This window comes from Phalacrocorax aristotelis, chromosome 25 (genome assembly GCF_949628215.1).
Source record: "Phalacrocorax aristotelis chromosome 25, bGulAri2.1, whole genome shotgun sequence".
NCBI lineage: Eukaryota > Metazoa > Chordata > Aves > Suliformes > Phalacrocoracidae > Phalacrocorax > Phalacrocorax aristotelis.
The window spans coordinates 2,752,500-2,775,482 of NC_134300.1; the positions used below are offsets into that span (position 1 = coordinate 2,752,500).

The window sequence follows — 22,983 nt, forward strand, 5'->3', positions numbered from 1 at the left end:
GCGGGGTGCCCAGGCCCCGCATAGGCCCCACGCGGGGTGCCCAGGCCCCACGCGGGGCGTTCAGGCCCCGCACAGGCCCCACGCTGCGGCCCGGGCCCGGCGGGGCGAGGCGGTGCCCCCGGCCCAGCCGCAGGGGGCGCGCTCCCCCCTCCTGCCCTCCCCGCCCCACCGCGCAGGCGCTGTTGCGCCGCCGGCGGAGGGGGCGTGGCCGCCTTCGGCGCCGCCATTGGCTCGGCCCAGCCCGGCGGGGCGGGGCGGCCGCGTGCGCCCGCCAAAGCGTTCCGGGCGGGAACGGGGGCGGCGCGGCGTTCCGGGCGGCGGCGGCGGACCGCGCTCCCCCCCCCCCTCCCCCCCGCCCCCTCCCGCCCCTCCGGAGCGCGGCCTCGGTGGCGGCCGGGCGCGGAGCGCCATGGAGCCGCGCACAGGTAACGCCCGCCCGGCCTCCGCCACCGGCGGGGCCGAGAAAGTTTTCGGTGGGGCCGGGCCTGGGGTGGCGGCGGCGGCGGCGGCGGCCTCGGGGCTCCCGGGGCGGCGGCGGCGGGTCCCGCCCCGCCCCTCCGGGTCACGGCCCCGCCTGGGCCCGGGGCTGGCGGGGTCCCGGGGATGTGCCTGGGGATCCCCCGGCCGCGGCCGGGCCCCCGGGGTTGAGCCCCGGGGTGCGGGGACCCGGTGCGGCCGCCCCGGGCCCAGGAGGGAGGCGGCGGTGCCGGGGGCGCCCACCCGCGATCGCGGCCGGTCCGCGGACACCCCCGTTCCCGCCTCGGGCCGGCCCGGCCCGGCCGCCCCAGCCCGTGAGCGTTCCCGCCGCTGAAGCGGCCGCCCGAGCGGAGGTTGGGGCGGCTTCTGCCGTCGTGGGGGCCGAGCTCAGCGATTTAGGCGCGACTAAATCCCCGGGGAGGGGAGGATGAGCCCGGCTTTGCAACGGGAGCGACCACGGTTGAGCCGGTGGGTCGCTTTGAGCCGGCCGTGAGCTAAACCGGGGCCTAGGAACGGGCCGGGACGGGGTGGTGTGCACCGGGTTCTTCAGATGCTCTCACTTGTGGTGGTTTTTGGACCAAATAACTGTAATCTGGGTACTTTTTCTCTGGCGTGGAGCAAATAGGATTTGCCATTTGCAGCCTGGAAATCCCTGCGGCTTTTCAGTCCCGCGTCTTGTGTTCGAACCGGAGCGAGCTTTGCTGCCAGCCTCCGTCCTCGTGCCGAGGGTCTCGCCCTGGTGAAAAGCCGTTGTCTTTATTTTCATGTTCCCGTTTAACAGCGCCGGGCGTTAGCGTGACGGTCCGTGCCTACCCGTCGGGGATGAGGCCGGGCTGGGAGTCGCGTTGCTCAGCCGCACCGCAGCGAGACACGAGCTTAAAAACAACTCCCAGAGTTTACTTGTCTTAATCTCGGGAGGAAAGGGAGTTTCTCGTCCAGCTAATTACAGGTTGCCTCGCTGCCGAGCCATGGACTCCGTATGGTTTCCTTGTGGGCGAGGAGGCTGGTGGTGACTCACCGGCTCGAGCATCTCTGACAATCCCATGCTTAAGGGAAACGTCTTTGCACCGACGCTGTGTCGTGGGAGTCGCTTACGCGAGGAGCGCGGTAACGGGACGGATCCTCGCGGGAGGCGGCGACGGCTCGCTGTTACACTGGGAGAGCGCGGCTCGCCCCTGCCGCGACGTCTCTCCGCTTACCCGTCTGTAAAATGGGCTGACACCGCGCCGTATATGTGACGATTAGTTGCATCGCTGCTGGCAAACACGTCGTGTGGTTGCGGTGCACGGGGAGGGGGGGGGGATGATTTTTCGGCTTTGATTTGCAGGGCTAATAAAGATGTTATTGTTGGCTTAAGTCGCGTAGCTGGAGAAGTCAAACGTGGCGGCCGGAATTCTCCGCATCAGGTCGCTGAGAACATCAGATTTCTTCCTCCTGACCCTGCTGCGTGTTTCCAGTCCCCGGCAGAGACTCATCGCAGTCGCTCCTGTCTGTACTCTCTGGTTTGGGTTTGGTTTCTGCCACGCCTTGCGCAGGGCTCGGCTGTTCCTGACCCTGGAAAAGCCGCGCTCTTCCTTACGCCGCGATATAAGGAGCACGAAACTCTGTATCGCGGGAGGGGAGCGGGCCGGCCTGTTGGACTTTAAAGCATCGTGGCGGATTTTTCTCTGGCGCTTCTCTTCGTGGTGTTTAAAATAAACAAAGCCTTGCGGTGCTAATTGTGAGAGTGGGATTAGTAGTTTCAGTAGAACAAAAGCTGCCGCTTAAAGCAGGTGTGAAAGGAAAATAAAGAGCTGGCGCCATGACTCGTGGTGTCGCAGCTTTCCCCTGCGCGGAGCAGGGCCCCAGCTCCTTTCGGCCGATGGTGAGTCGTTACCCGGCGTTGCGAGAAGAACATTCTTTTCCCAGGAAACGCGAGGGACGTTCCTGGGAATCGAAAATATATCAGTGCCGCCGCTGTGCAGCGGCTTGAGCGAGCGCGGCCGCGCTGCGTTGGGTTCTGGGGAAGCGTGATGTTAAACTCCCTGAGTGCGTGTTTTCGCTTGCTAAAGAAATGAGTTCGTGGGGGGGGGAAGGGCGTGGCGGCCGCGTTCGATGCGTCCGGCAGGGCCGTCCGCCGGGAGGCTCGTTAGGAGCACGCGGCTCGGACGAGCCCGCTTACGGAGCCGTGTGCCTTCGTAGGTGTGAAACGCCTGTCGGCTCTCGGCGTGCGAGTGTCAAGCGTGCAAATCCCTGCCGAGAAGAGAGCGAGGCAGGGGATGCACAGAGGAGTCGCCCGCCCAAATACTTCCAAAGATCAGGGCCGCGGTCTTGCCAGTGCCTTAGTTTTTGTTGGCTTGGTTTTGTGCCCAGAGTTTGCCGTCCTTCTGGCAAGTCTCCGCCACTCGGTGCCGTGTGGTTGCAGCGGGATGTGACTTTGCTCTCCGTGGCGGTGCCGGGAAAGCACTGGAAGGGACCCTGTCTCACCCCGTATCTCAACAAGTGCCTCTGCTCCGATGGTGCTTTAGTTAAACTCTAAACTCATCGCTTCAAATGACAGAAAAACAGATTTACCCGGCAGGAGGAGGGCTGGATTAAAATACTGTGGGGAGAAACGGCACTTAATAGGGTGGCAAAACCTGCCGTGGCCTGACTTGCGGAGGTGCTCGTGACGAGCATCCCCCCGGGAGGACAGCGAGTGCTGGGCTCTCTTGCAAAGCCAGGGTTTGTGCTGGATATAGCAGCAGCCCGATTTAAGCAGGTGAATGTGTCTCAAACTGAATTTCCTTGCGTGCAGCCGCTGAGAAAACCGCATTTATTTTAGCCAACTACAAAGCACGTATCTAAAACAGGACGAGGGCCTAAGACGGGCCGTTATATAATTACTATAATTCTTGGGAGTATAACCCTGCTCCTGAGAACATCACGGGAGCGGGCGCTGCTGCGCTCCTGAAATGATTTAATGGCTTTATCGAGCGGCAGCGCGAGGAAGGGCAGTTTTAGGAAACTTTGCTTTGTGCAATCGCTTCTTCACCTGCTGCTCCTGCCGCTGCCACCCCTCACCAGTTACCGCGGCCCTGCGACGCGTGGTGTCTTCATGGCTGAACTTCGCAGCCCTTAGTTCTTCCCTGCCGCCGGCTCCCCGTCCCAGGCGGGCCCTGGGCGCCGCCGCTGGCCTGGGGTCTCCCCCCGGGCCAGGCCCCACGTCCTCGCCCGCGGGCAGCCTTCGGAGGTGGAAGGTTGCTGAAAGCGGAGCCAAGGATGCCGTGAAAATCAGACCGTGCACGCTCGATAATCGTCCTTACTAATTATTGCGCTGTAACGGCAGTGCTTTTTTTTAACGTAATACACGATCCACGCTGGGGTTTGAGCCGTCTTTTTGCTGCCAGGACCTTTTTGAAACAGAGAGTTGAGGTTTGCAACTTATCCTGAAAAGCACAAACCCCCCTCGAAGGAGGAATTGATAAATAAGAGCGATGATGGTGCTGTGGGTAGAGCCTTGGACATAATGAAGCTGCTGCGTTTGTGTTGGAGGCTGTTTCTGGCTTTTATACGGCTTTGAGGCTTCATTCCTGTGCCGCTGCTGACGTGTTCTTCAACCCAAGTTTTAGAATAATCTGGGTGTTGAAATTAGTGCGGTTGTATTTAGAGCAAAGGGAAGCAGGTGGTTTGAAGCTCTGGAAAATAGGGTAAAGTTTTTATGTGAAAACAGCTCAGCGTATGAAAACTGTCACAGTTTTTTTATAAACTTTCACTGCGGCTCTTGCTTAACTGCAGCTTTTCTTGGGCTCCGACTCTTGAGCAACAGCGTATTTTTAAGGATGCCCTTTCCCTGCTGGAAAGCCTCCGTCTGCGGGGACGGCGTGCTGTCCTGAAGCAGCGCCGCTCGTGCCAAAAATCCGCGGGGGCTTCCGAGGCTGGGGCTTCCCAAGACGGAAAAGCTCGTTGAAGAGCTCCTCGCCCCAGACGTGAGACGCCGCAGCCCCGCGACCCCGGTGCCGCGCCCAGCCTGACCGCGGGCTGCCTGTCGCGGCTGTTTACAAATATCCCTCTTTTTGCCTCCTGGGCTGGCTTCCTTTTTGCCCCCGCAGCCCCACCGTTGGGCCGAAGGAGTTGGCGAGCTCGCGGGTTTTCCCGCCCCTTCCTTTTCACCAGGAGTAACTATTTTGCTGGGCTTTGGTAACGGAGGTTCCATGATCTGCCGGTTCGATTTTCTTGCCCTCGATGAAGCGAGAGCTGCGCGGGCCGTATCCCGTCTCGTACAGCACCTAGTCGGAGCTTAGCAACTGTAATAAAGGTATTAGGTCAGGACAGGTTCAGCGCGGCGTCGCTAATCCCGGCTCTGTTTTGGCCGTTCTCGCGTGCGTTAGGTAACCTGCCGGGTCAGGGATGCAGGCTGGCACGGAGGCAGGGCCCCGCGGTCGTGGCAAGGAGGAGAAAGCGAGCAACCTCCCTTGAGGACCTTCAGATCTCGCTCGTTTGGAGCCGAGCCGCATGAGTAGCTTCTTTTGCTCGTAGCTATTCTGATAGGGCTTCTTAAGCAAAGAGCAGGGCTTGGTCAGCTCCGGCGTGGGGCTGCTTATGGCACCGAGGTCTCGCCCGTCTCGCCTCTGGGCTGCGCCGTGAGCCTTTCGTTGGGGCGAGGTTTGCGTGCCGGTGCGCGGGGAGAGCGAGCCAGCCGCGCCTCCCTCTGCGTTAGACCGAAGGGCTGCTATTGCAGGTTTTGGGGTGGAATCTTTGGGTTTAGGGGTTTGATGCGTTTAGGCTTGCTGCATCGCTCGTGGGAGCTTCCTTCTGATGGAGCTTTGCAAAGCGGGCGACTGATGGCAAAAAGCTTCTGGCTGGGTCTGTTAAAACTGGATCTCTCGTGGATTTTGGCACCTCCTGCCCTAGTTGTCATCTGAAGGTCCCCGGGGGCTTTGGAGGGTCCAGCTCCGACCTCCTGCTCCCGTCCCGTCTCCCGGCGGCGGCGAGGCTGGGACGTGGCGGAGGCGCCTGGCCGAGGTCGTGCGCTGGCTTTGCGCTTCTGGGGCCGCGGCCCCGGCGTCCTGGCTCGGGTTCCTGCCCTTCCCAAAGTCACGTGGCGAACCCGGGGAAGAGACCTTGTAGTTTTATGCTCCTGAAATATTCCTGGAAATACTTTTCTGAAGGTAGCAAAGGCCGCCTACGATACAGGAGTGCGTGCCAGGTCGCGTTTAATGCTGAGTTTTGGCAGTAGCCCTTAAAAATATGTATTTTTCTTTTCTCCTTTCTGAAGTACGTGTTCTCCACGTGATTCAAACCTTAACAAAATAAGAAAATTAGAGCCCCTCAAAATTATGATCTGGGAACTAACAGTGAATCTTTCTTGTTCTGTGGATTTATTTTGTTTCTGGTGAAATGCTTATTTAATTAAGCGTGCTCGATGGGTTTGGTTGGGTTCCCCCCGCATTTTGCCCTGGAAGACACAAACGATGAAGCTGAGGTACATTTAATTGTTTACCTGCTTCGTTTTTATTTCTACCCTTGGTCTCTCTTAATCTGCCTGATGGAGTTAGGGCAGGGCGCGCAGTCCTGCGGTTCCCGCGAGCTGCCGCGGAGGACCGGGACTCTCGACGCCGCTCCGGCTTTGCTTCCGGCGAGTCTGTACCGAAACCTGTCAAATTTAACTTCAGTCCGGCGTCAGCCTCCGGAGGGGACGTGGGATGCGAGGAAGCTGCGAGTCGCTTTGCTTCTGTGTATAGTCTTATTTTAGACGGGCGTTTGGTATTAAGCGTGTTAATTTCTGTTGCGAAGGTTTGGCAGACTGACGTGGAGATTAACTAAACCTGGCTTTTTCCTCGCTGCCCCTTCCTGAAAGGCAGAGGCAAAGCCGGACGGGTTCTCATCGCGTGTCGTTTCGCTGCCTGAGAGGACGAAGGTCTGAGGTAGCGATAGGCGGAGGCATCCTTACGGTGCTTTGGGATGCACGGCTTTCACTCTCTGCTTGTTCGGGTGTGGTGACCAAGCAAGAAATACTGTTTGTGTAAGGATCAAGCTTATTATAGTTCAGAGGTAGGTGTGACTCACGGCTCGGTGTAATCTCGCCACGGCATTGCTCCATTGGAAACATCGCTGTGCTCAGGCCCCGGTGCGGGCTGCGGGGGGAAGAGGACGTTCTTATATCGCTAAAAATCCCAGGCAGAAGCAGCAGAGAAGCCCACAGGTAACGTAATAAAATCCTGTGTGTCACCCGTGGGCGGGGAACCGGCGGAATCTGGCGCGTCGTGGTGTCAGACTCTTGTTACTGGTGGTTTTTTTCGTGCATTAAAACCACAGATGGCGTGAATTCGTCGTACGGATTGGTTGGCTTCTGCCTCTCAAAGACCCCCTGGCTTGGTCTGGTCTGGTCCCGCCTGGTCCGCCCTTCCTTCGTCGCGCTCCTTGCTAGCGAACGGCCGCCGGCTCGAAGGCTGCCCGCCCGCCCCGTGGCATCCCCAAATCTGTTAGGAAACGAGATTTTTTTTTTTAGCAACTCAGCTGGGAAACACACCTACCCAGCCCAAACTGTGCTTAAAATCGGAACGCATGCGGTGCGGAGGGATTATTTAAATGCACTTGAAGATGAAAGTCCTCTTCGGTTGCTGATGTCTTTTATGATGTTGACTTAAAAGCCAGAGTTTTAAAAAAACAAGGGAGGTTGCACATGGGCTTTTGACGCAAAAGGAAGCGTTTTCCTTGGGCTGAAACTGTAAAGTTTCCTAATATAGTTTTGGTTGCTGTGTCCCACTGCCTGGAGCGAGCAGGAAGCGGATGCCCAAGGGCTGAAGGAGGACACCTGCTTCTGGCTTTAGTTTTAGCCTAAGACTGAGCCACGGTTAAGGCACCTCCGAGAGCCTGGTCCCGCCCTGGTGATCTGGGCTTGGGGGTTCGTCAGCGCAGCACCAGCCTGTCTCTTGCTGGGCAGCTTTTTTGAGTCTGGTTTTAAAAAAAAAAAAAAGAAAAAGAAAAAAAAAAATACTGAGTTCCGTTTCTTTTTCTGGTTCAACCTGCGTTTGTGCCAGAACTGAAGATTTCAAGCTGTGTTGGTGGTTTTGATAAGACTGGCTTTCAGAAACCGGGGCAGCCGTATTGTAAAAACAACCAGAATGACGAAGGCTCCTAAATGTTTGTAATCCAGAAGGCTCTTATCGGCGACGCTGAGCGCGCGGTTGAAAAAAAAATCTGTGTTTTCTGTGCTTTCCCCTCATATTTGCGCACAACTGATAAAGCAGCTGCTGCGGTGTGGTGCCAAGCAGGAACACGGGAAGGGTTTTTTTTGGAAGTGGAGCTCGGTACGTCACCGTAAGGTGACCGGGAGGGTTAGTGGGTGTCGAGTCCGGTATGAAACCTCATATTGTTCACAAAAAAGGTTTTGCTCATGGGGGGAGGCACCTCCTTCGTTAGCTGGTGGCTTTGCTCCTTCCACAGCTCCTAGAGGACCACGTTCCACAAGGATGACAGCGTGTTCAGGCACGACAGCAAAACAGGGCGAAGTATTTCTAGCAGCGATGAACTCAGTCCTCCTCTCTGGACAGGACAATAAAAAAAAAAAAAAAAAAGAAAAACCCAAACCCCGGTGAATCAGCCTGAAACCATGTGCTGACAGTTCTGTTGAAACACCTCCGGCGGGGCACCGAGCTGCTCCCTCCCCAAATCCCCGCGCGCGGCGGGAGAGGGGCTGCCGTTCCCCGTATCTCCTCCTTGGTTGTGTTGATTTAAGCAACACCCTGTGGCTTTTACGTTTTAGGAACATCTCGAGGCGGGGAGTAATTCCTTAATAACCTTTTAGCTTTGTTTTGAGCCTGCGATACTTAAGACCGGTGCGGTCAGAAAGGCTTCGTACCTTGAGTCCCCGGGAATCGTTAAAAACCAAGGGGAGAAGAGCGGTTAGAACCGAATTAATACGCTTCTGAACGTGGCCTTTGGAGATGGGATCAACTAATTCTGTCGGATTTAAATTCAGGCTTACTTAGGCGCTTCTCCGCCCGGAGGAGCGGGGCGCCCTCGCCGCCCGCCTCGTGCGAGCTGGGCTGGCAGTTCAGCGGCGACCGGCTGCGCAGGTAAAGGCTTTGCCCCGGTGCCAGAGGTTGTTATTCCTGCAGAGCTCCCTGGAAGCGCGGTTGGTGTGAGCCCTCCTTTCGGGCAACCTCGGCCGTGGGTGTTTAAATCGCATTAATTAGCAGCCTGAGTCGCTCCCGGTGCGGCTGAGCGGGGGCTGCTCGTGCCGCCAGCGCCGATGAGCGGCGCAGGGGACGGTGACCCCTTGCAGAGGCTGGTGGGCGCCGGGAGCAGCGACGGCCGCCACCGACCAGCCGATTTCGGGGCAGATGGGGCCCCTGGCACCCTTAGCGATGCACCCAGTGCGTCTCCGTGGGGCGCTGAGCCGCTCTTGCCTGGTAAACTCCTGCCTTGTTGTGGAGAAATTACTGCAGGCAGCAGTAAATCCACACCTTTCCACCTGACCCGATCGGGTCGTAAATAGCTTCTGTAAGCTTCGGGAGCAGAAGCAGGGGATGCTCTTTGTGCAGGGGCTCGGTCCTGCGGCTGGCATGCAAAGCTCCGGTCCTCTGCACAACGAGGTGGTTACCTATTAGATTTGAGCATCGCGTTCTTTCGCAGATGTGTCTTTAAAATACTGGCCGGGATCTTCGCCTCTGACTCAGGCGAATGCACTTGCTGTTTATTTTCCTGGGGTTTTCCCCAAGATTATTTATGCAGCGTCCAGTGATGCCCTGGCTGGGAGGGGGAGACTGTGCCCCGGCTCATGTTTTTGCTGCTCGTCTGTCTCCTGCCTCCGAAACAGCCCTGTGAATCCTTCCAGTGCCTCATAAGGGCGAGGCTTAATTAAGCTTTTTATAGCATTTTACAAGCATTAGCTAACTAAAGATTGTGACGTCCCTGTGGGGTAGGTGTTTTTTTCGCTTCTCCTCACCGAGCCGTCTCTATCTGCGCGGGCGCTCGGAGAACTGCGTTGGGAAGGCGATGCCCCATCGCTGAGGGTAACGCGTGCCCGACGTGGTGCCCAGCCGCTCTGAAAATCCGCGGGCTCTCGGAGGTCTGAGCGCGCTGGCGTTGCCCCGTGCCCGCGTGACGCGTCTGAGGGCCTTGTAAGACGACGTCGTGAGGAGGCTCCCGGAGCATCCTGGAGAATGAGCGGCTTTTAGGGCAGCTGAGGCTGCAGATGCGCTGAAGGCGCTGCTGGCGGCCGTGCCTGGAGCTCGTGTCTCAATCACGTGCGTTCCTAAAGGAGAAGGAGAATGCAGGACGGTGACCGTGGGTTCCGCGGGAACCGCGCTGAGCTTTTACCTGACTTCTTTGTGGCACTCGGCAAGAGACTGGGGGCACGTGAAGGGGGCACGGGTGCTGACTTGGGACGAGGGAGGAGAAAGATCAACCCTCTGAAACACCGATTTTATCCGGACGGTGACCTCGGCAGATTCCGGGGACAAGCGTAATGCCGAGAGCTGAAAGATGCCGGTGTTTGCCTCGACCGTAGGGTGTTTTTTTTTTAATCAGGAGGCACCAGAAGCGAGCGGCACGACTCCTACTCCGGTCCCTCGTGTTTCGCCCGCATAGCTCAGCGCTTGCATCATGGCAGAGGAGGCGTCGGGCTCGGAGGATTCCTGACAGGCTAGGGCACTGTGGTTTCTAAAACGAGGAGCCGCGCACGGTTCAAAGGCAATATTGACACCGTTGCCGGCAGGCTGCGGCTCAGTCGGTACGTCCCCGGTGGAAGTCGCCGTCCGAGCCACCGGTGCTGCCGTTGGCACCGGGAGGAGGTTGGTTTGAAGGTTTGTTTTCTCTTGAGCTTTTCCTCTTTGGACTCTTCTACCTTCTTGGGCTTGTTCTGTTTGTATTTTAAATTCAGCTTCCTTGCGCTGCGTTTTGCTTTGGTTTTGAGTTTGTTGCCACTGGGGTTTTGCCAGTTTTTCACCAAAGCGCCCTGAAACGCCTGCGAAGCCGCGTGCTCTGGAGCCTTAGAGTGTCCTGGGTTGGAAGGGACCCGCAAGGGTCGTTGAGTCCAGCTCCTGTCCCTGCACGGGACAGCCCCAAACTTACACCATAAAATACTCCAGCTATACTCTAGGTGAAATACACCGTACTCTAGGAAAACCCATCAGCGAAGGGTGGGGCTAATAAACCCTTCTGGTTTCAAAAAGTTTTGACCAAAAGTAGCTGGGGTGAAGCTCTCCCCTGAATTTCGCGCGCTGCGGTTTCTAGCGGAGGGCAGCTTCTCGCAGGAGGCTGCGGTGAGGCAGATAATCCTCACCCGCGGTGTTTCGTCAGAGCGTTTAACCAGCTCGGAGGCTTGACAGCGAGGTGGGAGCAGCCACGAACCACGGGAGAGAGAATGTAAATGCCGTACGGAGATACCGAGCTTGCAGAGCAGCTCTGAGGGGGGACTGGGGGGAAGGAGGCAGTGAGCTACTACCCCGAGAAAATTAGGATTGCAGCTAAGGACCTGAGGCCCGAAAACCCTCGTTCTGCAGCGACCAAACCGCGCGTCAATCGAACGCGTCATGCCCTTGGAAGTGCTATTATTTCTTTTTTTTCCCCCATATTTAAGGTAGAGTGGATGGGAAAGAGAAGGAGTAAGTGCGGCACCGCATCCCTCGGTCTCACTTCTCCTGTTTGCCTGCAGGGAGGTGAGCGAAACGGGATGGCTTCTGTCCGTCAGAAATCTGGAGACGTGGCTGGGTATATATTTTGCAACATTTCCCCCCCCAAAAAATATGCTGGGTGCCGCGTAAACACCCGCTGCCGCGCTGCCGCTCGCCGCCAGCCGTGCCAAATAGCTGTACTGACGGGGTGCAAATAACAATGTGCAATTGTACGTGCCCCAGCAGTGCGCTTATTCGAATAGAAATCAGGTTTTTTTGCCCAGATTTCGCTGTGAAGGAGGCGCTCGTCTTCCCCAGCCACCCCTTCCAGTCCTCTGCGCAGATTTTTCTGGGAAACCTTGTTGACGTGAGGCCAAGCCGAGGTGTGAATCCTGCGTGGGCAGAGCTGCCTCGACACCCTCGGCTCTCGAGGCACGATATCGGTATCACGTTTTACAAATAAAGGTGTTTTGGTAATTTTTTGGGATGGGTTCCCCCCCCCCCCCCCCCCCCCCCCGCAAGTTTTGAAAACCTCACACGCGACAGCTCTCCTGGGAATTAGTTGCCATTTTTTCTTAGATAAAATATTGAATATATACTGCCAAGGTACCGCAGGTGTATCACCTCTGGGGTTGCCCGTCGTCGGCGATGGCTTCGGTCCCGGAAAGCCTTTCACGAAGCATTTACCCCACGGTGCCCGCGAGAGCGGCCGTCGTGATTGAGGCTGCAGTGCGATGTCGGTGCCGAAAGCGGCGGGGAAGCCCTGCTTTTCGCCAGAAAAACCGGTGGGGAGGGGACGATAGGAGCCCGCCGGGGCAGGAGGATTGCTGCCAAGCGTTTCTGCCCGCCGCTCTCGACGGTGGGGAAGCTCTGAGGAGCGTGTGTTAATGCGGAGTCGATACGAAGCCTGGCTGGGAGTTCAGAGCTCCTCGCCGTCGCCTTCCCCCTCGCGCGTCAGGTCTTTAATTACCCAAAGAGCTTGGAGATCCGTGTTCTCGGCTCCTTTTTGCACCTGAAAATGCAATTGAGGAAAACAGGCTGCTTTTCCAAAACCTTACGTTAGTGGCTTCTGCCCGGCGGGGGGGTTAAAGGAGAAAAGCTTAGAGTCGTGTAAGGTTTGGAAATGTTTCAGGAGCGCCTGGGGAGCGTCTGCCAGGAGGGAGAACAGCGGAATTTAGGGACAGCGGCACCTTCTGAAGCTTTGGCGTTGCCGGGTGCTTCCCTCCCGTAGCCGGGCAGAGCGCGGGGAATCGTCCTAGCTAAAGTCTCTGCGAATTAACGCAATCTGGTTTTGGCTCTTCGCTGCTGGGAGGCTTTGACGTCGTCCTCCCGGCGGGAGGCAGGGCTGGCGACGTTCGGCTGTCGCTTTGCGCGCAACCTCGAACGGCTTCGGGTGTGCGGAGCTTACCTTTGGGGTTTTTTCCCTGGAAAACCCTAAAATGTAAATGTTTAGAAGCAGCGTTTCCTTGTTAAGTGCTGATTATGAAGGATTTCTCGGGTAGCTTAAAGAAATGATAAAGGAAGAGCCCCGTAACGTGGGGTACGATGCCTTTCTTCAGTAGCTGAGATTTGTACCAAAGCTGTGTAATAAAAATCCGATAAACCACTTCGCTAAACGTGCAAAGTCACCCCAAAAATCTCAGGTACGAAAGGCGAGGCGTTTTGCAGCAGGGGCTTTGCACCCCTTGGGGACGCTCCTCCAGTAATTTCAGGCCAACTTGTTTTCTTAGTCCTGTTGCCCTTTTTATTTCCCATCCCTATTAAATATGGGAGGAAATCGGGTCCCCGGAGGGGGTTTTGGGTGGGGTTCGTGCGATGGCGATGCTGACCACCATGCGGAGAGGAGAGGCGGGGTTGGTCGGGGGGATTCAGTCAGGGCTATTCACCATTTCATTTACTTAATTCCTGCAGGCGTGTCCCGCAAATAACTGTCAGTATTGCAGAGATCATAGAAACGACTGGTTTTCACTCCCACATACGCTTTCCTTAGCACGTTTCTAGTTGCAGCGTAAGGGGAGAGCTCGCTTAGGGGTTATATCCAGCATCGGAAGCGACTGTGAGACACGTCGTACGTATATACGTACGCTTATGGGGGTGCTTGGGGGCGCCGGGCGCCCGCAGCCTTTGCTGGAGGATCTGTTTGTGGTTGCAGGTCTCTTCTGGGGCTTGGGTTTCCTACCTGATACGGAGGGAGGGAAGAAAAGAGAGCGTTTTCCTTGCGCGGGGAAGTAAAATAATAAATAAAAACTAACCCCAGAGGGAGCGTTTCTTCCTCTGAACCCCGGCGATAAAGCGCTCTCGCGGTTCATCGCCGTGTCGTCGGACCCGGCGTTTTCCATCTGTGTTTTGCCTGGCATTTTTGCGCGCGCGGGAGTTTGCTCGGTAACTGCAAATGCCATCAGTTAGCGGGTGTGGGCTGTGCTGCTGCTCTTTTCCTCCCCGAAAGCCGCGCTTTGCTGCGTACGCTTATTTTTTTTTCTTTTAAATGCCGAACCCACCAGAAAGAAGTTATCTTTTATTGCAGTGGGTTTTCATTTAGAAACTGCTCGCTGTTTCTGTAGCTCCTGCCACCGGTTAGAAGGTACAAACATCTGGCTTCTAATTAGGGATGTTCCCACATCGTCGGGGGGGCAAGAGCGCGAAATCCCCTGCCGAATTTTGCTGTCTGAATATGCTCGGTTTTAGGATTGCCTTCAGCCCACAATAGCCCCGAGATTGCTCCGGCGATAAAAGAATATTAAGTAGTTTTTCTGTGTGCATGAAGTTAATAAGCGCGTGATTAGCGAGCGTGGAAGATAATAAGAATGGTATTTAACCAACAAAGCCAGGAAATTCCAGATTAAAGCGTGGATTTGTTTAACTTGCTGCTCTTGGCGCTTGGGAGGTGCGTGCCGTGAGGGAGTTTTGCCCATCTTTAGGAATAATCCTGAAAAGAGCCTCTTTTTTTTTTTTTTCATAAGGCACCAGGAAAACAAACAGGTTTTCGCCCTCCACGTAACGCTGAAACCCCCTCTCCCGCTCGCAGTAGGGCAGCACCGCCAGCCTTGCCGATTTTTTTTCCCCCTCTTTTTCACGTGCCAGATTTTCAGCTCAGGATGAATTTTCTTTTCCAGCCAGTTTCTCTTCCTTGACAGTAGAATTTCGATCATAACCCTCTAACTGCAAAAAAAAAAAACCCAACCCAACCCCCAAAACACCCCAACCCCGCGGAGCTTCTTGCCCCGGTCCAGGCTCCCGCGGACGGGCGCCGTCTCCATCTCTGCCTCGAGGAATGCGGAAAATCAGGATTTTGAACGCGCAGCGAGAGCACACACCTTTCCAGAGTCCTGGGACTTGCTAAAACTGAAACTTTACGTAATATACCTTCGGACGAGCTGATTTTGCTCCCTCCTGGGAAGGAGAGCCGCGCTGGTGCGTGTGGGTTTTTTTTTTTTCTGCAAGAAGAGGAATTGGTTTTGATTTGGGTTGTGGTTTTTTTTTTACTGCCTGAAAGGGGCTTTTTGTTTTATTTTTGCATAGGTAACACCTACTAATTACAGCTCTTTGGTCTTGCTTTTATTTCCCTCGCGCACGACCTGGGTGCTGGGAAGCTGCCTGCCCCGGGGAGGGCAGGGGTGCTGAGCTCTCGGCAAAATACATAAGAGAAACTTTCTGCTTTCTCGCTGCGGCCAAATAAACTCATTTATTGCCCTCGCTATTGGCCCATGATTTGGGAAAGAAAAGCTCCACCGCCTTTGAAATGAGGATTGGGGCGTTTTATCCTGAGCTTACTGAGCCCTCTGCACGCCTGTCATTAACAGAGTCGTCACAGCCCCTTCGGGTGCCGGGAGAGAGGAGCAAAACCTGTATATTTTTGTTTTTCCTCTGAATTATCCATTAAACCGCAGCCCCAAAACACAATTAACTTTAGGGGGGGAGGTTTATTTTCCCCCTTCGGCACCTGCCATCGGATAGTTCCCGGCCAGCTCGGAGGCTGCCTGGCCAGGCTTAATTATTTTATGCTTTGTAACGCGAGCTGCGCGCGTTGTTGGTCTCGTCCCTAGATTGATGCCGAGGTGCTGATCCGGGCGCCGCCGACCCCAGCTGCCGGGAGGAATCCATGAGTGCAGGACCTCGGCTATGGACATCGTCCTGTCGGATTTTGTTCGCTCAACGGGGGCAGAGCCGGGACTGGCCAGAGACTTGCTCGAAGGTAAATAAAATTGGGAATAAAGGAAGGGGAGAGGCAGGCGGTGGCTGACGGGGGGGGGTGGGGCTGGGAGGAAAAAGGGGGTTGCAGGAGGGGTGGGGAGCTGCTGGCCAGACCCCCGGGGCCGGCGCTCGGTGGGCGCGATGCCAGAGGTATTAAAACGGTGCCCTCGGCGGCGCGGCCGGTGAAATTCTGCCTTGGTTTCTTGTTACGCGTCCGTCGGATAATGGATTTCAGGCGCTCGGAAGGAGAACGCGTCGACCAGGAGCGCCGTTTCCCTGCCTTCGGCCTCTCCCTTCGCGCGTGAGCAGCAAAACCGAAGGGGTTTTTTGGTCTTTGTAGCAGCAACGCCTTCGAAAGGGTTGAAGGAGTAGCACTAGGCGAAGGCTGCCTGTGCTTCCAGAGCAATATAGGGGTAATTATATAGGCAAAACCGTGCTGTTACTGGTATATCTTGTTCTGCTCGCGAAGGCGGGTGGATTATGCTGATATCAGTTGCTGTTTGTTGGTGCTGGTGACCTCTCCTGGCAGAGCATCCCCTCGGAGCCCCGTGCACGCCCGGCGCAGGAGCCTGCCCTCCAGCATCGGTCGGGTTAAGGTGGCGGCGAGCGCTGAGATGCGCAGGGGGTGAACGCGAGCATCGTCTGCGTTGGGTCAGTTTGCTTTTAAAGGGGGACACCAGCCCTCGGGAGCCTCCGCGCGCCACGCTTAAAGAAGCTCATAGATTTTCCCTGAAATACAGCGTAATATTGGCTTTCGCAAAAACCCCGTAAGATGGGGCAGCCGCCCGTTAGCGGTCGCGTTTAGTCGAAGGCTGCAGGTAACTTTTCTCACCCTGTGCTTCTAGCGATGGGAAGGGTAGAGGAGAAGGGATACCGGCTCTTAATTTCGGGGCTGTAAACTTGCTGGCGAGCGTTGCCTTTGGGTGAACGTTGACAAAAGGGTGGTGAGCAAATACCGGCAGGTGCTGTAATGCCGGAGGACAGAAACGTTGCATGAGAAGCAGGGCAGTTTGTACATAATTAACCAATGGGTAATTACAATGCAAGACCCTACTTGCCGTGGTTCTTCCTATCGTCCTTTTTCCTTGTATAATACAGGTCATTTTTTGTCGTTGCTTGAACCCGGGACCAGGTGATGCTCCTTGAGCATCCGCGCCAGCTCCCCGGCTGCTGCCGCTCCGGATGCTCTAGCAGCGATGAATTCAAAGCCCTGAAACCGTCGCTGTCACCTGTGTCTTGAGGCACTTTGCGCCACCCGCTTGGCTCCAGCCCTCCTCGGCGCTCGCAGCATCGATCCGTCGCTTTTTCCTCTCCAAAACTCCCATTAGCTTGGCTGGGTTCAGGGCTTCAGCCTTTAATTTTTACAGCCAGGCGTCGCCTCAGCGGACGCCTGGCAAGTGGTGGGTTTTGTGGTGCCTTTATGTGCTGGTGTCTGGGCTTAGGTTGCTTTGGGTCGTGTCAGGATCGCTAATATTCGCTTTCAGGGAAAAAAAACACTTAGGCTCGCGATAGAGAAGGTTAAAGCAGATAATTCCTTCAAACCCTGCCACTCTGTGCATGGGTTGATTTATTTTGACAACGGTAGTTTTAGCGCGTTTTCATGACCTGCTACTGAGTCGCTGCTAGATCTCCTGCAGCCTCCGTGGAGTTGGCAAGTCCAGGGGTGGAAAATGAGGGAAAACACAGAGATATTTTACTTTTTTGGGTGCGTATTAGCAAACGCAGTCAGATAAAATAGACGTATAGAGTGAATTACTCAGACGTGAGGTCGGAGGGCGGTATGAGCGATCGAAGTCGCGTTTTCTGTCTGTGCTTTGAGCTTCTCACGCGTGTCCAGCGAAGTCACCGTCTCCTGGACGATGGTCTCCTCCATCGTTCCGCCCTCCAGCGCCGTTGGAAACCCATCGCCTCGACAGCAAAGGGTTTCAGCGTACAAATGCCCCCAAAGCTCAAGAACTGGGGGAGGCGGGGACGTGTCAATCGGCGAAATCATTTAGGTTCCGCTCTTTGAGATCGCCCCGTGTTGTGGCGATGAGAAGCTGGGCTGCAGGTCTCTCTGTGGCTGCACTTCTGGCTCGTGGTGTCCCCAGGGGATGCCGGTTTTCCTGCCAGGGGAGGGAATCCTCCCTTTTATCATCCAAGTGCCAGCAAAACCTGCCCTGTGCCAAAGTTTCCCCGAACGCTTCCAACCGCCTGGCTCGTGTCTGGAAAAAATCACCGTAGCGCCAAGGCCGCCAAAGCCACCCTTTCCAGGTGCTTGCGGGCGGCCGGGTCGCCTCGTCGTGCCGGGATCTGGGAGTCCCTTCCGCTGCCGTCGTTTCACGCCGGAAAAAACCCACGCTTTGGAAATCCTGTTTCTGAGGCAGCTGCCGGTGAAGGGGGTTGGGAATCGCAGCTGCAAGGGGTCGGCGCCGCCAGGGTATCCTCCTGCTGCCGGCGCGTTAAAGCAAATAGCGACGCGGCAGCAAATCTGATCGTAACCTGACGGGTCGTTCGCGTTCCTTGATGCTGATTCATTATTTCATTTTAAAAAAAAAAAAGGGGGGGTGGGCAAAAAAAAGTCCCCCGTGACTCAAAAGGTAAAGGTTAAAATAACTTTCCGTTTGGAGTCAATCATTAAACGCTGCAAATTATATCTCCCAGAAGAATTTAAATACTTGGGAAGCGTATTTCCTTTAGGGAATTAGACATAATTACTTCTTTTATTGTCCGTGAGCTATGATATAAACCAATTGGCGGTTTATATCTTTCCTGTAGTGCACTTACTATATATAAAGTTGACGTTCTTTCTCTGGCGTCTGTGAACTCGCTAATTTAAGAGCCTGGATTATCAGAGTTCATTTAAAAAAAAAACAAAGAGGAAAAAAAAAAATCACAGTTTTCCCAAACATAAGCCACGGGGTAGATTATTTTTTTACGTATCCTTGCCCTCGGAAGACATTGGCTTCTAAAAAGTCAATTCATTGCGTACCAAAAGACTGCAGCGTATTAATATATACCATGTTCTTGCAGCTTGCTGGGGGGTGTTAAAAGGAAATGGAGCTGCTTTAAGGACTCACTCAACTCCACGAAGTTCAAGGCTGTTTTGCTGAATAATTTATCAGGCCCGTAATGACAGGAGCCTGCTGAAAAGCCTCCTGGATCCCGCCCAGCCCGGCTGGCACCTTGCTTGCTCCCGTATTTTGGGTGTCATCTCATAAACGAATTGGGCGGCTGTCTCCTGAGCCGTGCAGAGAGATGTAAAAAGCCGTATTGCAAAGCATCAGCTTTTAAAGCTGCGTGGTTCTGCTCGAGCGTTACCCTGCGATCACGCGGGGGCCGGGGGGGCTGGAGGCTCTTAGCTCCCTTAGCAGAGAAGCGGTGCCTGCATCGCGATGCAGTGTCGTCACGGCACTCGGAGAGCTGCAAACCAGGCGCTCGGTGTGACCCCGAGCAACGGGCCCTTGGGGTTATACAGGTGGTGGTGGTGGGCAGGACGCAGCCGGACCCTCCGTTTTCCCCTTCCCAAGGGCAAAATTATGTTTGTTTTACTCCAGTCCCGTGCTCTGCGCTCAGTGTTTGCTGTTTTGGTGGCCCTGCCCTGGTTTACAGCCAGGAATTTCTGGGAAAATTATAGCTCAGACTAGGTAAAAGCAAGGAATTCTTTATGTGAGGGTGGTGACGCCGGCACCGGCTGCCCCGAGAGGTGGCCGATGCCCCGTCCCCGGGGGCACCCGAGGCCAGGCTGGACGGGGCTCTGAGCGACCTGGTCTAGTTAAAGATGTCCCTGCTCGCGGCACTGGGCTGGATGGCTTTAAAGGTCCCTTCCGACCCAAACCAGCCTACGATTCCATGAAAACTTGAGGTCTTCGGGCCTTTGTTTAGGTTTTGCAGACGTCCAGCGTCCAAGAGCTCCGTCTAAGCTCTGGACGCGTCTGTGCCCATGTGAGGCGTAAGCCATGCCTGTGACGCGCGGCCGCGGAGCCGACGCTGGCCGGGCACTTCAGGTTCACGGCTCTGTCTCTTCCAGACATGCGAATCCGGCACAGAAATAGCGCGAGCAGCTGAACGAGGGGTGCTGCACCCTGCTTTCCTCCGTGCTTCTGCGAGGCAGCCTTCATGCCTCGTGCTAAACCGCGCCGGTTTTAGTTTCTAGTGCGGATGTTTTAGGAAGTGTCTCGATTTCTTTCTCGCGTGACGGTGACCGCTGTTGGTACCTTCCCATCCAGGCAAGAACTGGGATCTGAGCGCGGCCCTGAGCGACTTCGAACAGCTGAGGCAAGTGCACGCCGGCAACCTACCCCATTCCTTCAACGAAGGACGCAACTATAAACCCCCCGAAAAGGAGGCAGCCCGTCCCGGGCGACCGCCGCTCCAGCGGCAGGATGATATTGTGCAAGGTCAGTGTCATCCGGTGGCTTCCAGAGAGCCCAGTCACCAAGACGATAACGGATCGATTCAACCTTTTCTTTCTGCTGCCTGAAATGTTTATACGCTGGAGCGATCCAGCCGCTCGCAACCGAAAAGCGCTACCTGATTTAATAATTGCTTCTGCAAGGTTTGCTCCTTCTGCACCGTTCAGGAGCTTTTTCGCCTTCTTTTTCTTCTCAGAAAAACGCCTGTCTCGAGGCATTTCGCACGCCAGCTCCACCATCGTCTCCCTGGCCCGTTCCCACGTCTCCAGCAACGGCAGCAGCGAGCACCTGCTGGAGATGCCCATCTGCACCTTCCAGCTGCCCGACCTCACCGTGTACACCGAGGACTTCCGCAGCTTCATCGAGCGAGACCTCATCGAGCAGTCGATGCTGGTGGCGCTGGAGCAGGCTGGTGAGTGCTTTTTTTTTTTTTAACGCTGAACGAGCGCGGCGGTGGCGGCTTTGCAGCGGTACCAGCGGGCGCCAGCCCGAGGCCGCAGAGAAGCAGGCGCGTCGCAAGGACGCGTGTCCGCTAGGGGTTATTTCGTAGAATCATAGAATCGTTAAGGTTGGAAAAGACCCTTAAGATCATCGAGCCCAACCGCTAACCTATCGCTGCCACGTCCACCACTAAACCATCTCCTCAAGCACCACGTCTGCCCTTCTTTTAAATACCCCCAGGGATGGAGACTCCCCCACCTCCCTGGGCGGCCTGTGCCAGGGCCTGACAACCCTTTCGGTGAAGAATTTTTTCCTAATATCCAACCTAACCTTCATCCCTCTTTATAGCGTGGCGCAAGCGGGGAGCGTCGCTTTGCCTGCAGACGCTGGATGTAAATAAGCTGTGGGTGTCGCCATCGCGCGTGCGGCTGAGGTGCGTTATCTCAGCCCCTGAGCTTCCCCGCGCCCTGCGCCATCCCCTCAGCCTTGCTGAGAGAAGGGGGGGGAAGAGAAATTCCCGCCTAACGCGGGCGGTAGCTCATCGCCGCCGGCGGGTATCGGAAGCGATGACGAACGTTTTAGCTTGATGATGTGTTTTATTCGCTGCTTCAACACCGGCAAACTCGTCTGGTGGTTCCTCTCCAGGCAAAGAGAAAGCCAGCTCGGGAGTGCCGCCGGATTTGTGTTCCAACATGCTGTTTTCCTCCTGAAGAGTTGCTAGGTGATCTGTAAATAAGATTTAAATGGTGAACGAACGGGACCTCCGGGCTGGCAGAGAAAACCTGATACGTGTTACCAGGACGTGGGGTGCGGGGCAGGGCACCGGGCACGGTCTGGGGAGCCTTTGTGCCTCTCCTGATGCACCTACCTAGAAACCTATTCCTTCAGAGGCAATGTATCATCTTAATGGCAAATTTTAGCCCTCTCCTGCTCAAGTGTTCCTGTAAAAAACATTCTCACGTTCTGGAAACGAACACTTGATCCAAGCGATCTCGTTACAGCCGCGTTGCTCTTCATCGACGGCGAAGCAGATGATCCGGGGGGGGTGGGGAGCTGCGCCTCAGCAAAAACGCCGGCCGAGGGAGCACGGGGCGGCTTCACCCCTGCGCTGGGGAGGCTTCCTGCTGGGCCGAGACGGTGTTAGCGTTAAGTAATTGATTTTTAGAAAGCGCCTCTTGAAGCCTGGGGTGTATCCGCGTTATGTACGTGGCTGTGTGATAAATGGGTGTTTATCTTTATTAAGGGCCGTACCGCCTATGTAAACTATTCCAAGCTTCATCTGAAGTAGGGCTTTGAGCGTGGCGCCGTGATCTACGGCGGCTCCCGTTATTTAGTACGTGCTGTCTTTAGAGGATTAGGCAAATATTTTATAGACCAATAAATGTTCAGATACTCTTCTCCTTCTATCCAGAGATCCCCTTACACCACTGCGGCAGAGTAAGCGCTCTTTAAAGTGGCTGTAAATTGTAATGACGTCCTCTTGGAAAGCTTTTAACAAGCTCAGAGCTGCTGGAAAAGGTCTTGGTGGAGCTGAAAATTTGGCCCTTGCTGCAACCTTTAGCATCCTTTGTTGCAAACCTAAATGGATTAAGCCTTGCCCTATATTTTGAAGACACGGACTGTTTTTCCTCCTTGCACACGTGGAGGAGCAGCCGGCGGTGCCTTGCCCGAGGCTATTAGAAAAAAAAACATCAGGAAGAACGGAAAGAAACCCCTGGGTTGGATGGCTTTGCCTTGGCTCCGAGGTCGGGGACACGGTGCCAAGCACACCTACGGAAGTGCCCCGGCGGATTGGCAAGAAACCTCCTGCTTCGCACTTCAGACTAATAATAAACATCTGCAGGTGGACTATTAAAAACCGCTGAGTTAAGGGATCAGCGCGCTTGCTTGGCTGCGGGAAAGGCATCGAAGGAGCAGGTTCCTCGTTCTTGGGGCGTAAATGTCCCGCGTCTCCGGGCGGGCAATCAAAGAAATGGGTGCCTCGGTAATGCATCATCCGGGTTTTGAGAAGCTTTTCAGCCCGGGTTTAGCCCGTGCGTGAGCAGAGGCACGTGTGTACGCGCACCCCCCTCCGTCTTACCTCCCTGGCATCCGACTTGCGAATGTTTTCGCCCGTAAGTCATTGGCGGGGCTGGTTCCCTTAGCAGGAGAGATGAGCTCACGCCTGGGTCCACCTTGCTTCAAAAGGCAGGTGAAAGGTTCGCACAAGCTGGGCGCCGGGCTCTGCCGGCGTTGCCCGCAGCACGGCACCGCTGCTGCGATGCCTTCGGCCCCTCCGCTGTCATCCTCAGCACCGCCGAGCCTGTGCTGCGCAGGGAGGCGTCCCCGACTGCCAGGGCGGGGGTGGCCGAGCTCTCGGCGCCGGGCACGCTGCCGTGGGCTGCCTCGTTTCGCAGGCAGGGCTGGTGGGAAGCCTCCGATTGCCATCCTTCCCCAAAGACGGGGGAGAGCAGCTCCTGGTGGGTAAATGCCCTCAAACAAGCTCGTGGTGCTGCCAGATCTCCCCAGAAAATGTTTTCTGAAGGTACTGTTTTTCCCCAAAGAGATAGGCGCTGGATTAGATAAGGAGACTACAGATGAGTTACCCCATTTTAGATGGATGAAATGAGCTTTCTTCAGTGTAGAGGCTGCTTTTTCCCAGCTGCTCTCCTTTTTTGGTCTCGTTTTTAAGCCCACTTCTAGGTGGGAGGTGAATCACCTCCACCGGTGATGCAGCGAGGGCGGGGGAGCCCCCGCAGCCTGCAGCCACCGCACGGAGGTCGCGGTGGGTGTTCGTGTTGGATCTGTCACCTCGGCTCGAGGCCAGGTCACCCCGGGCACGCTACCTTCGTCACGCGGAGAGGATGGCCTTGTGATTACGGCGCTGGGTTCCCTGGTAGGGGAGCTGTTTGGTTTTTCAG

The 22,983-nt window shown here is 55.8% G+C and overlaps 1 protein-coding gene across 3 annotated transcripts in view; it reads left to right on the forward strand.

Annotated features, from left to right (window-relative positions):
* Nucleotides 1-281: 281 nt before the first annotated feature.
* Nucleotides 282-22,983, forward strand: part of OTUD7B (OTU deubiquitinase 7B) — a 35,609-nt gene continuing 12,907 nt past the window's right edge. Inside the window, exons 1-4 of one of the 3 annotated variants that reach the window (XM_075075472.1) lie at nucleotides 313-425; nucleotides 15,101-15,249; nucleotides 19,457-19,627; nucleotides 19,839-20,054. In XM_075075472.1, the coding sequence (XP_074931573.1) occupies nucleotides 15,177-15,249; nucleotides 19,457-19,627; nucleotides 19,839-20,054 (460 nt within the window). In that variant the 5' untranslated portion in view covers nucleotides 313-425; nucleotides 15,101-15,176. Of the gene's footprint in view, nucleotides 426-15,095; nucleotides 15,250-19,456; nucleotides 19,628-19,838; nucleotides 20,055-22,983 lie in introns of those variants that run through there. The other 2 variants (XM_075075475.1, XM_075075473.1) reach the window with 2 other exon arrangements.